Source organism: Anser brachyrhynchus, assembly GCF_964034855.1.
Source record: "Anser brachyrhynchus genome assembly, chromosome: 2".
NCBI classification, from domain to species: domain Eukaryota; kingdom Metazoa; phylum Chordata; class Aves; order Anseriformes; family Anatidae; genus Anser; species Anser brachyrhynchus.
In genome coordinates, this window is record NC_137695.1 from 22,424,721 (window position 1) to 22,438,691 (window position 13,971).

At 45.2% G+C, this 13,971-nt stretch overlaps 1 protein-coding gene across 7 annotated transcripts in view; it reads left to right on the plus strand.

The window, feature by feature from the left end:
• RSU1 (Ras suppressor protein 1) overlaps positions 1-13,971 on the plus strand; it is a 100,868-nt gene that overhangs the window by 1,618 nt on the left and 85,279 nt on the right. For 4 of the 7 annotated variants that reach the window (XR_013947055.1, XM_080581471.1, XM_080581474.1 and 1 more), the window contains exons 2-3: positions 1,607-1,718; positions 7,473-7,523. Coding sequence is in view for 4 of the 7 variants with exons in the window: in XM_080581471.1 (XP_080437597.1) it covers positions 1,607-1,718; positions 7,473-7,523 (163 nt within the window). In the remaining 3 variants the exon portion in view is untranslated. Of the gene's footprint in view, positions 1-1,030; positions 1,245-1,321; positions 1,469-1,606; positions 1,719-7,472; positions 7,524-13,971 lie in introns of those variants that run through there. The other 3 variants (XR_013947057.1, XM_080581473.1, XR_013947056.1) reach the window with 2 other exon arrangements.

The following is a 13,971-nucleotide window of genomic DNA, read 5'->3' on the forward strand; positions in this document are numbered from 1 at the left end:
TACTGCTAATGGGAGAACCTGAAAATTAAGCTTTCAAGATCAGGGAATGACCAGACACTTGGTCAGTATGTCTCACATGCTTACTTTCCCACTCTTTCTCATCCAATTGGTATTTAGTGCTTCGTGAGAAGCTGAAAATCTTTAAAGTGAAGGCTGGAAAGCATCCCCTCTTTGTCAAATCCAGTGTGGACCTCAGTAGGGTATGGATTAGTGTTTGCTCATATGGGAGGTTTGCTGAAGCAGTAACCAAAGCAGACCCCATAGAAGATGCGAGTGAAACATGAACTGTTTCCAAAGAAGATGGAAATGAAATTACCAGGACAAAGAAAGCAGTCCTGACAAAAGCCAGTAAGGGAAATAAGTTTATTAAAGAGGGAGTAATTAAATACTTCTACAATAGGGATCAAAGGTGGACATTCAGGTCACGTGCAGTGTAACATGCAGTTGTTTTATCACTGCATAAATGGGGTAGTGCGAAGCCAGGTGAGCTGGTCAGCCATAAAGACACAGCCTGCGAGGACCTTGTCACAGGCACACGGGCTTGAGCTGTTTGTTGGGGTAAGCAAACTAGGACGTTATTTTACAGACGATGAATCTGGATAAGCCTTTGCTACTAAATGAAGACTGACTGTCCTTTGTGAAGGAAGAACAGTAAATATGCTGGCACCTTACTCTGTGAGGCAACTGACTGGCGGCAATCAGGGCACTTGGTTACAGGTGGAAGCGGTACAGGCTCTCGTCCTGCAGATGAAGAGGAACCGAACATTGCTGGCTTGTGCATCACAGTGACTTACATGCTGCTGAGTGATCTAGATAAAGGGAAGTTCTTGCAGTTGTGCTTTGTCGGACAGACCTGAGAGCAGCCTGTAACTTCAGGGAAGGGCTGAAGGCAGTTAAGAGCCACTTAGAGGGAAACGTGCTACTGCAAATTAAATCATTTCTAAAAAAGGAAACACTGAGGTTATACCCGCAGCAATGCCAGGCCTGCGTTTGCTGGTTAAGGCACCTTCCCGTTTACCACCCTGGTTTCAGTGGATATTACTTTTAATAACTCTTTCAGTGGATGTTATTTGTAATAACTCAGCTGCCAGGCAGCGCCCCAGGGCCTTGTGCAGGACGCCCCCCGCCAGGGGCTGCCGGCGCCAAGATGGCTCCGCCCTGAGGCGCGCCCCGACGCCTCCTTCCCCTCTGCGAAATGGCGGCGGTCCGTCTGCCCAGGTTAACGTCTGTGAGGCGCTGCCCAGGTGCTGAGGCTGAGCAAGGCTCCCTCACAACCTTTACTCACAACCCTCTTCCTCTTCCTCCTTCTCTTCTTCCTCCTCCTCCTCCCCTTCACCCCCCTCCCCTTCCGGCCGGGCGGGGCTCGGGGCGGGGAGCGGCGGCAGGGCCGGGACCGGGACCGGGACCGGGTCCGAGGGCAGCCGGGGGGAGCTGAGGGGAGCCGGGCAGCGCCGGGCAGCGCAGCGCCGTGAGTGGCCGCGGGGGCTCGGCCCGCACCGGGGGGCTCGGCAGGGGGGTCGGGGGGCGGCCGGGGCTCCGCCGGGCTGTGGGGGGGACACACGGGGGGACACGGCCGGCGCCTGACGGTGTTCGCATCCCCGCCCAGGCCATGTCCAAGTCGCTGAAGAAGATGGTGGAGGAGAGCCGGGAGAAGAACCAGCCCGAGGTGGACATGTGCGACCGCGGCGTCTCCAACATGCTGGACGTGCCCGGGCTCTGTACGTAGCGGCGGCGCTGCCTTATTTGTACCGCGCGGCCGGGCCTCGGCTCCGGCACCAGCCTCGGCAGCGCCGAGCTGGAAACGCTCATTTCATGCAAAAGGCTCTTCTGAGCTTGCTGTGCAGGCAGGGCCAGGCCAGCAGGGTGCTCCGCAAGGTGCTCCCCGGTGCCGAGTTGCGAATTTGTCATCCGAACCTTGTTTGGCAGCGAGTTTGTTGCATGAAGTGGGGGCTTGTGGCACCCTAACTCGCATCCATCGCACGGTGGATGCACCTTCCGTGGCTTGTTTTAGCGTGGGGGCCTGGGGCCTTCTCCACCCTGAGATCAAACTTAGGGGAGGGGGAAATGATGGCTGCTTTCTGTCCAGTTAGTCCAGACCTTCTTGCTTTTTCCGTTACTCTCCGCTCTGGCTGAATTGCAAGGTTTGTTTTTTTTTTTTTGGTGTGTTTTTCTTATTTCTGTCGAGGCGTTTGTCACTGTTTGCTTGGAGAAGGAATAACTTCCTCCAAGTGTGCTTTTAAAGAAGCAGTGAATAGGTATTGTGTCTTATGAATTGTAGGTGATGGTGTGAGAAGGCGTGGAAGTGGCTTGTTTCCTAGCCCTGCCACCTGTCTCCTAAGGAGTGAACTTCTCTAGTACAGAAGTGAGTGTCCGGGCTTTTCTGGCTTTCTGAGCTGGCAGGGAAGTTAAATGGGTCTGGTCCAGCACCTCTCCTGTTAGGGGTGCTGAATTTCTTTCCAGCACGGAGTTACAGCTTGCTGTTTCAGAAACTGATTTTTCCATGAAATACAAACATATTATAAGCAAGGGTAGCGATTCATGCCCGGTGACTGTCCTTTCTTAGCATCTTGTCTTCAATGAGATCCACTGGTAGATGTTTAGAGATGAGTATAACGTTAGGTTAGCATCAGAGAGAACATTACGGTGGTGTTTCTTTTTAGCAATTTGAGGTTTAAGGACTTACTAGGCTGGAGGGTATTCCTGAGTTATGTTCACTAGCTGCTGATGGGGATTTTGTGCCCTGAAAGTACTTAATTGTTGTCAGTCCTGCCCCCCGCCCCAAGTGGACAGTGATTCTTCAAATAAGCCGCTCTCTGTAGTCTTAGCTGCTTTTCAAGAAAAGTGCCAAGCCTTGTCCCACTGCGCGTTTGAGTACTCACAGCAGCGTGCCCAGTGACTCGTGTTTAAACTTCCTTAATTCACATAAAGTAGATGCAGACACAGCAACTAGGAAGTAGCTCTGCTCTGTGTGCAAATCTTATTCCTTCAGGTACGGATCTATTCTTGTCATGTGTGTATAAAAACCAAAAATCTTCAGGGACTATAGAAAAGTGATGTCATGCTGGGGAGGGAGAAGAAGGGAGGAGGAATATATGCAATGGCTTGGGTAGGACTCTTCTGGCTTTTCTTCCTAGGCTAGTGACTGACTTGCTCCAATACAGGGCAGCCACTCTTTTCTTTTGCCTTAACTCCCACCCTTTGGGAAGAAAGTTGCAGGACAGACAAAATCAAGCATTTGCCTCTGTCAAATGTCAATGTTTTTTTCCAATTCAAGAGGAAGTACTTCTCCTATGTGGATGAAGATCGACACTCAGTGTCTGAAATTGTCTTAAACTAGCTTAGACCTCTGCATCTCTTCCTGCTTTCATCTTCAGTAAAGGGAAGGCTGAGCTGTCAGCTCATTTATACTTTAGCATTGAGATTCACAAAGTTATGTTCAGAGGTCCCTGAACAGCTGCTCACTCAGGAGTTCATTAGTGTCATTAGAGGTCATGACAACCGTTTTTTGAATATTCTTCAAATCCGGGCATTTCAGTGTTTTCTACTAGTTGTACTTGAAGCACGAACTAGAATTGTGCTACAGGCCTTCACAGCATCTGGACTTTCAGAAATGTAAATTAGTAATCTCTTTTCACAGATGCAGCAGAGTAGTTCTGTAGGAGAGTTCATCTGAGATTTAAAATGTGCCTTGATCTAGGTGTTCTGTACTTTCAGTCATCATACTAATGCAAAGACCAGGTAAAACAGTTTTAAACTTTAAAGGCTTTTTATGATTCTGGTACGCAATAAAACAAGTGTTTTAGCTGTTGTCACTTATACTATATATACTATACTATATATATATACACACACTATACTATATATATATACACTATCATTTATACTATATTCGTGAATCCATTAATACTTCTAACAAGTCTTACCTAGTGAAAATGTTTTAGTGCCTTTTTTTTTTTTAATTCTATATTGTGGAGTAAATAGATTGTATTTGTTTATGAAACACCCAGATATTGACAGGTAGAGGCAGAGGGGGTTGGCAGATGTCCTGTAAGGTGAATAATCTGATTAAGCAGGCAGGATATGATGCATCTTTTGCCTGACTAGGGCACTTGTCGTTGGGACTTCAAGCAGCCATCTTGAATTAGGGAATTGTTCTGGTTGCAAGGACCAGTCTCAGTCTAATCTCTGAAGTGGTGGATGTGGGGAAGCTATGAATTATTTTGCTCAAATAACTCAGGACATCTGCTGCTCTGTAGCCTTGCTGCTAGGGAAGGAATATTGGATGAAATCCTATTTACTCTGTAAGTGTTAATTTGTTCTCATTATTCCATCTGTAAGCTATTCATATTTTACATAAAGTACGCGCTTATGTGATGGTATTAACAAGGCTAGATTTTTTTTTTTTTTTTACCAAAAAGTTAGTGTTGATAGAGTTGTTCACTCCTAAAATAACCAAGGCCCAGGAGATGGAGTGGCAGGCTACTCGCAGGTTGTTCAGTCCAATGCTGTAATGCTCCTTCTGTGTTAACTTCCTCCAGTGCGAGAGGCAGCGTCTTATCTTCGTCCAGCAAGGCCTCTGGAGTCTTCCTGTTGTGTTTTTTTTCTTCTTTAAAAAAAAAAGAGTCAAGACTTGTCATCTAAATATTTCATGGAAAGCCAGCCTGCGGTGCATGGAAGCAGCATATGACAAAGCTTGATGCTAGGACAAAAAGAGAAGAGCTCAAATGTTCTTTTCCCGCCTGTTCCGTTTTGAAGCAGTGGTGGGATTGGGATCATGATGAGAATCTGTAATTACCACGTGCGTAAATTGCCTTGGCAAATGTTAATATCCTGACCCTCAAACTCCTGTGGGGACGCATGGTGCATTCTTGAAATCAAATTAATTCATCCCCTGTATACGAAGTGCTGTAATGTCGGCATGGCCTCTGAGGTCTGCGCGCCTTCAGAGACTTGGTTCTTAGCGTTTCCAGCGGTGTCGTACAGAAGTTACAGAAAAAGTGCAAAAGTTCTCTTGGAACTGCCTGTCGTGGCAGTCTGTAAGTGCCATTCAGTCTGCCTGTTGCGGACCTTTGCCAAGCAGCAGAGGTGCAGAGCTCCCACCTACTCGGAGTCCCGTTGTCCTTCGTGCTTGTGATGAGGTGCTGGCTTCTGAGTATGGAGCTGAGGCGGTGTTAGTTGTCTTATTCAGCCACTTCAATTTAACTCTTCTCAGCTTTTAAAAAAAATCTTGAAGTGGGAGCAACTTTGCACAGTATCAAAAAAGAAATAAATAAAAAGGATTTATTCAGAAAAAGCAGATTACACCAAATCTTCACTTTCCAAGGCTTGTCATAAGGAGGGCAAAGGAGCAGACGTTCCAGCATCCCGAATCTTCAGAGCAAAGCTGGAATGCCATCTGGTGGCGCTGGGGCCAGCAGTGTAAGCCCTGCTCTTTCAGTGCTCCTCACTTCAGCCTTCAAAGCACTGTTCACGGCGTCCTTACTGTTCAGGCAGGTAGGTGCAGCGTTGGTGAGGGCATGGTGACACAGCTTGTCCTCGCTGCCAGCGAGAGAGGTGCTGAGAACAGAGCTGATGAGAATCTTTCGTGTGTGTTGTCTGCTTTTCCCTGCCTTCTTCTGAACACCTGGGGTCTGTTTGGACATGGAGGGGGAATGTTACTTGATTAGCTGGACCCTTCCTGTGAGAGCTCACAGAAGGACGTGCGAAATACCTTGCTGTGCTTAAGTGGCTCAGTAGTGGGAACTGAGGATATTGACTACATCTGAAGGATTCATAGCTAGTAGGGAAAGAAAACATCGGAACAAGCAGCAATTCTGGGGGGAGAAATAACTTGGGAAGTTGCTTGCGAGATTTTGTGCTGCATGAAAACGAGTTCCTTTCTCCTGCCTTGTAACTTCGTATTTGTGAATAGTTCGTGCTCTGTTTCCGCATATAATGAAGTTAAGCCTGAGGATACAGATGAACTTGGGTACTCTGGTTCCCCACATCTGGCTCTGATCTAGATAAGGCCGACTTGGACCTGGAGGTGTCCAGCTGAAGCACTCTGCATCTCGGGAAGCCAGCAGAGGGCTTGCCCCAGTAATGACCATGTCCTTACTGGTCAGGCCTGGGTGTCAAGGGCCTGTGAAATGCTGGCTTTCACTGGTGGTCACAGCTATTGCAATTCCTAAAGCAAGAGAAATAAATGCTGAAGAGGCAGTACTTAAGCATTTGCTCACAAGCTCATAACCGCCTCCAGCATCTTCTCCCAATTACTTTTTGGAACTTGACCTGTTTAGCTGTAGGTCTACAGTCGGTAGTCTAAGGGGGTGCTTAGATGCCGATGTTGAAGTGCCTGTCATGTTTTAAAGACGAGTATTCTTTGAGGCTACTGTACTTGTCTGCCCTACAGAGCTGGTTCTTTTCTTACAGACTTCCTGTGGGCTGCTTTCTGTCCTACTTCGTGACCTGTTTGAGGCACTACTTAGAGAGTGCTTGTATTTAAGAGAGATTTAGGGTGGATGCACTGTTTTCCTTTCTGCTCCCTGCCTTTCCTTCCTCCACAGCCTGCAATTGCACAGGGAACTGTGGCAATGCATTTTTTTTTTTCCAGTGAACTTTCAGTTCTGTTTCTGCCTTTTAGTGACTGCTTTTGTTCCGCTCTGAGCTTAACGTTTGCCTGGGGTCAGCCGTGAGTGCGTAAGGGTTAGCTGGAGCAGCGTAAAGCAGGCTGCTCTGTCGGTAAGTACAGTGTCTCCCAGCTCTTTTCTCCAACTTGCCATTTTGTAAGTATCGATTAGCGTGACCGGTTTCACGTGTGCTCTCCGGGATATCTTACTTCCATAAGGCAGCCACGTCCCTGTGGACTGTCCCTGGGCTAGTGTTAGCGATGCTTAGTGCTTGTGGGAATTGGTGAGAGGTGTGGCACTACAGCTGTCCTTAGGGAGAACTTCCAGGCTGCTCAGGAGGGGCAGCCCTATAGTTACAAGAGCTTTTTGGAGAGACTGCGCTGGAAGTAAGGAACAAGGTGTAGGGGAGGAAAAAAACTTGAGTCTTTCTAGTCCAGAGCACGTCAGACTTTTTGCAGGGAGAGGGACGATGTTTAAGAATGTCCTCAAGGTGTGGGTTTCTCCTCTGGCTATTTAGCATGTTGTTCTGGCCAGGTGATGTTGATTGTAGGCTGTAGAGCCTCTAGAGGTGTGGGAATGGCAGTAGGCAAGAACAAACGCGGGTGAAGGTGTGTAATGGGGGGTACCAGGCTGCAGCTGCCCCAGCCCCGTACTCGTTGCTCAGTAAGCTGGAGTATGAGGGGCTGGGATCAATCAGATCATTCAGGCAATTTCAGTAAATATCTTGAGCTTGTCTTGATTTTTGTAATAGTGCATATGATCTGGCGTTACTAGAATAGGAAACAGCGCGTCTTTTTTAGCTTAAATGGGCTCTTGGTCGCCATCTCTGTTCGTAAACTAACTTTTTTCTCTCTTCATTTACAGTTACCTTGTCTCATATCACGCAGCTGGTTCTCAGTCACAACAAGCTTACCAGTAAGTATACTGTTCTTTTCTGACTTTGTTGCAGGCTGTTAAGCAGCATTTAAAAGCTGCCACTACTAGTTTGTTTTTTATAGAGCACAGTGTCACTGCTAAGAGGGTGAGGTTCTTGGTGAAGAGCTTTACCCAAATAAAAAAAAAAAAGAGGATGTGAATTAGCAGACGTGTTCAACATGCCTTTCTAACATCAATACAGATCTGCTGTGTACCAGAAGATCAGTAATTTTCAGTCATGTTACTAGTTAAGTCAAAAATCCACTCCCTACTGCAATTTTAAAGTTCTATGAACTTTTTTGAACTGTATCAAGAAGATGCACTTCATATTTTAGTAGAAGGATGATTAATTTGACTGAAGCAAGTGAAAACAAATCACAACTCAAATGCATGTGAGGAAGGCCAACTGAGTGTGAGCTTCTGGCATGAAAGTCAGGTGGTCTGCTGTTGGCAAAAAAAAAAAAAAAGCACAACATCTTTTGAGTGTAAACTGTCTCTTGACCGTACTGCACACAGCACCTTCAGTTATTGCCTTCTGGATACTTCAGTTATCACTTCCCATAGGAAAAAAGCCTCAACTTGGTGTTGGTGAATATCACATCATGAGAGAGAGGTAATGTGAGACTGAACTTAATGTAGAGAGATACCAACCTGACTCTTGTGAGGCAAAGTTAAATGGTTTCTTCGTAGGAGCAAGCTTCAGGCTTACCTGTTTGTGTCTTGTACAAACATTCCTACTTCTTGGCTGTTAAATACAAGCAATGAGGTTCGTATAGACCCTGTTACTGTGTGTCTTGTAAAGAGAAGAAAAGTTCTGTGGTTTTCGTTTACGTTCTGTTTGTCCTTGTCTGTTCTCTGCGTACATCAGTGGATGTCAATCTCAACCGCTCCTCCGCTTTTGGAACTGAATTTTTTAGGAGCGCATGAAATGGGGAAGGGAGTGGAACTGCCAAAGAGAGCGTGTGTTGGGGAGAAGACCAGGCAGTTCTGTAGCACGCACCAGACTATGCTCTGGATAAGTTTTACAGGTTGAAAGTGGGGTGTAAAAAAGTAAAACAAGCCCATCTAATTCTAATCTCTTTGCTGCATGAACTGTAAGATAGTATCTGTTATTTAAAATGTGTGTTAATATAAAAATCTAGCGTAGGGTTTTGAACATTTTTTGGAGGATTAAGCATGAAGAAAAAGTGAAAATATTCTTAGATCCTACCACATGAACACTAATTCTTTGGCTGCAGTTAACTGGTTATTAATGCATAGCTTAAAGGGTTTGAAGTAACAGTATGAAGTAGGTGAAATTATGGGCAGTATGTGAGTGGCTGTGAGAAATATGAAGGAGTTACTCTAGGCCCTATTCCTGACTGGGTAGTGTCCTCTAGACTGGTATCTTGCCACTTTTTGTCCCTATTTAAATAAAAAATAAAACCCTCTTACATTTTCAAAGAACTTTTGATTTGCACTGGTCAAATTTATTAATAATTGATGACTGAGTGAGTTCACGGGCGAAGTATGGGGAGGAAAACTGTAAGTATTGTTATTAAACACACAGATCTACCTGTAGTTTAGAAGGTCAGAAGGTTACAAACAGCTGGAAGGGAGCAACTGTTTTGGGGAAATGTTACGATAAACTTCAGGTTATTGCTGTGTGCTGCCTGTTATCAGCCACTGATGGAGCTGGGATACTGGGCCACCCAGCCTGGTGGCTTTTGTGTTTCTGCAGGGTCGCTGCAAGGAGATGCCTGTCTCTGAACTTGAGCTGCCTAAAAGTGAAGCAGGTTAATTGTATCCAGCCACTTAAGCTTCCTCTGCAGCTTTTGGAGGGTTGTGAGCACCTTGAGACAGCAGTTCACTCCGCTCACCTCTGTCTGAAACCCGCGTGACGAGGTCAGACAACTCATCCAGCGTTGGGTTAAGTGAATTGTACCTAGTGCTGCCAGGCAGAAATTCTCTGCTGCTCATTATCTGCTCTGGTATCTTCTGAATGACTGTGTGTATAGCACAGGGATGAAGTGAGTTGTAAATATTAAGCTTAACCAACAGAATAGTCTTTTTTTTTTTTTAGTTGTACAACTTTTGAAGCTAATAAACTTTCAAGAGACTTGATCGTCTCATCCATGTGACACCTTACAAATCTTAAATGTAGCTGGAGTGGCTGGGTATGTCGCAGATAGCTGTCATACTCTGAGGTGGAGAAGGCAGGCTGGATCTCCTGTAGTCAGACTCAAATTAGAGTAATCTTGCCTGTCTGAGAATTGAGCCAGGAGAGGGTTGACATACTTCAGCGTAAGTGCCAAAATGATAAGCTAAGTAATCAGTCTATATCCTAGTTAGAAGTCTTAGCTGAAGACCTGACTGGGGGAGGAAGAAGATACAGTAGTAAGAGGAGTAAGTCCAAGAAGGATGCTTTCAGGTTTTCTTTATTCAAGAAAACTCCAGACTAGACCACTGTTTTTTGAAATATTTTTGGTTTTCAAAATACTGGTTTAAGGGCTGCCAGTACTCTAAAACTGTATTCTATTACACCTTGAATTTTTAATTGCTCCTTTCTTCTAAAGTAGCCCTTAGATCAGCAGGCTGCAAGGATACCTGGTCTCTCAGCCAAGGGATTCTGTCAACCTATCTGTGTTTGGGTTTCTTCTATGGGAAGGTGAAACCACTGCTTCTCCTGAGAAGTAACTCGTCAAATCTGAAACTTCCTATTCTTTCAAACTGACGTAAACACTTAAATAGACAGCACACATTTTAAAAAGGCTAAATTTCAAGTTTATAGTCTCGTATTTGACACTGTTGACCTAATCTTTTAAGCTATGTAATTAATTGTCTTAGCAGATTGCTCTTAAAATGGCTAGGGAGCTGGTGGCAGTGACACTTGACATGCTGCACTAAGGTCATATTAGCATCTTCTACTAGTTTTCTGCCATTTAAATGAGTGTTCTGCTTGCTGTTTTTTCTGCTGTTTAGAGTAAATATGTCTATCTGGAAGAATGAATATATGTAAAAACTGGACGTGCATATTTTTATGTAACCGTATTTCATATTTTTGCAAGCAAACTGTTAGAAGTAAGTGAAGTTTCATTAACAAGTTTGAAGATAACACTATTAAATCCATCATACTGCTTAGAAAATTTTTGTGGCATGTTTTTTCAGTAATATTTTTAGTACTCCATTCATGCTGCTGGTGCTTGTGCATTTACCTCTCTGTAAATCATTCTCTATTAGAAGTACTCAAATCCACACTGATTTTTCTGGAGAATATTAGACTGGATTTTTTCCAGCTGCCCGGTGCTGTGCTAATGGAGGAGTCTTGAACCGGCTGCCTCTGCTCCAGGTAACTTACGAAAGAGTTGAATTCGTGCTTCTGCTGCTTGACGAGAACCTTTTTCTTGCAGAACAGCCTCAGAATGGGAAGCAAAACTCTAGGGGAAGCTGAATAGCTGTTCCTGCAGCTCTGTTGAACCAGTTGCTGTGTGAGTGACAAACCTGGGATGATTCCATTTTGGGGTCTCTTGTGACAAACCAGTTGAAAGCAGAGGGAGAAAGCAAGTACTTGTCTTTTTTTTTCCCTTAACTTAGACATATGGGCCAGTGTGCCCATATGTTACAGTGGGAGTTTTTTGTTCCATCATTTAAAGCCAAACCATCTATCCACTGTGCAGCCTAGAAGCAGTCATGCTGGTGCTGTCAGCCTGTACAGGTTGTCTGGCCTGACCCTGGCATCTCTCGAACCCGTTGGCTGACATCAAAGTAAAATGGAATAAAAGTCCTGACAAATATTCCTCAAATCTGTGTAAATGGGAGTGAATGACAGAGTCCTTCAGTGTGGCACATTAATTTGGGTGGCTGTGACTAAGTTGTCCTTGTTCCCTAACATTTGGTGGGAGCTGGGGACATAGAGGTGTCGCTGTTCCTGCGCAGTGGGATAGCTAACAGAACACGGGTGGTGGCAGGGAATTCAGGCAGCCGTGTTAGAGGGGGAAGGAGGGAGCTGGAGCCACACGATGGGCTTCTGTAGAACTGTGCCTGAGCAGACTGGCCAGTCACAAACGCTCTTCTCACATCTGTGTAGTAACTTGTTATGGTACCCAAACAAAACAAACTTTGTGCTACATCGCTCAGACCTAAAGCTTGTGGTTTCACAGCAGTTCTGGGGCACCGTTGTTAGGAATTAAAGAATAAGGAGGTGTCCAGGAGAGCCCTGGCTGGGGAGAGGACACACGCTGCCAAGGCTGGACATCTTTTCTGCTCTGTGACTCCACCTGTGTCATTTCAAGCAGAATGTTTTGGAGCTGTGCAAGGGAAAGTATAACACATGAGTGAGTATGACGTTATTTTTATGCAGCTGGGAATAAAGTGTGTGTATCACTTTGTGATTTGGGCTTAGGTTTTTTAAAGATGGTTTGTACTAGAGCACAGAATGGCCACCTCCAGGAAATAGTGCCTCTGCAGGCGAGAGTTAAAGGCAGCAGGACAGACCAGAACTTTTGCTTTTTAGTCCCTTTGTGCCAGTACATTGGTGAGCGAACGATAATTGGAGTAGAATTAGCAATAAAGGAACTTCCGTATTCAAAGGAAACACCTAAGGTAGCATGTGTACTGTGGCTTCAGTCTCATCTGACTTTTGTCTTGCAGAGCAGCATTTGTGATCTATTTTGCCATTAAGTATGAAATGGTAATGAAACTTCTGGACTCAGCTAGATTAACTCCAAATACTCTTGGTTACTTACAGTGTGTACAAAGTTTCACATCCTAGTGTAGTCACATTTATTATCCCTACAGATATGGTGATGAAAGTAAACAATTAAAATCCTTGTACTGCATCATGAGTAGGAAGTGTGCTTGAGGGGCTTTCAGGCACTCGGGTTAACCACAGTCTGACCCAGGAGAGCACAGAGGGAAACACGTGCTCGGAAAGCAGAGAGGGTGTTAAAGGTTAGTTGAGCACTGACAACAGATCTGAGTGCTGGTCATCACTACGTGCACAAGTATTGTGCTGCCATCTTGACTTGTTTTATTTTCACTTATTTTAGGGATACGCTGCAAGTTTTTGATGACTTGTAACTGCTGTAACAATTACCTGACATAGCTACCTGATAGATTGGCACTGTAATCATTTGGATAATTTATTCAGAGATTCTAGCTTCTGTATCATTGTCTGGGTACGCTTGGAGTTGTGACTCTGTGGTTTGACCATTAGAGGTCACTGTTTAAGTATCTTTAGCTGTTTCTTTCATGGAAAGAAGCTTGTGCTCCTGCTAGCAATTCAGTCTGACTTGTAGGTAGGGGTGCACAGTAGCTTAGGTTTGCTTTTCTCCTCGTTCTCCTTAACCTCAGATGATCCCGTGCTCCCAACTTTACCATATTCTTCTGGCGCATTTAAATGACCTCAGAAGGTGTCTGTTACTCACAGCTCGCTCCTGAATATTTTTTCTATCCTTCTGCTCTCATTCTCTGATCCTTTGCCCAGTATTATTACATGACTAAATGATGAGAGATTAGAAACAACTGTTTTGCTTCAGAAGCCTCCCATGTGTACTACCTGAAGCCACATGCTGTCCTCCTATCCCTTTTCTCTGAGCTGCTGCCTGTTACCATCCTTTGCTCTTTCCTAACCACTGCTTCTTTCTTGATACTCCAGTGTAATTCTTAACTTGTTCCTAGCCCCTTCCTTTTTGTGAGGTGGTCCATTAGCTTTTTGCTGCTGGTTCTCATTTCCATACCTGAATTTTGTTACTGAATCAACTTTCAGATCCTGCTGGAACAGATTTTCTCATTAATCCTGTTCCTTCGACAGCCCAATAGTTGCCCTTTATCATTCTCGTGCATTTTGCCTTCCAGCAGAGCAGTCATTCTGTGGTTCAAAACTTCTCTCCTATTTATGCTGCTCACACCGCTTACTGCTGCTTTGCTCTACCATCCCCTTCAAAATTGTTCTGCTGTCTGTATGACCAGCACAAAGCTTGTCCCTTCATTTCTGTTAACCCTCTTGACGATGGCCCTGATCTTACTTAACCTGCTGCTGACTTCACTTGGCGTCACTCCTGCCTTAGGCCGTCTCCTTTACAAGTAAGTGGCCTCTCTGGCTGCAGCGTGTACCTGCGTGTGTTGGAGGTAGTCCAGAGACAGTTTCCAGCGCTACGTCTGTCTGTGCTGAATTTCTTCCTAGTCCAGCTTTTCTGTGTTCTCCAGACTGCGGCAGCATGCTGCGGTGTCTCCCACTGGTGGTGCCTGGTGCTTTATGTTTTGCCTGATGTTAAGTGATTTATGTAACTCCCAGGCTTCAGGAAGGAACTGGATGTCCACGTACTCTTTACTTGTTGCTTCATTTGTTCTCCTCTGCTTTGGTTCTGCCTCTGCTTCCTTCTGGCACGTTATTCACACTGTTGTAGTGGCGTGATACACCTCAGAAGGGTGCAAGTAAGCTGTTGGTGGAGTGAAACTATGGCTGTGC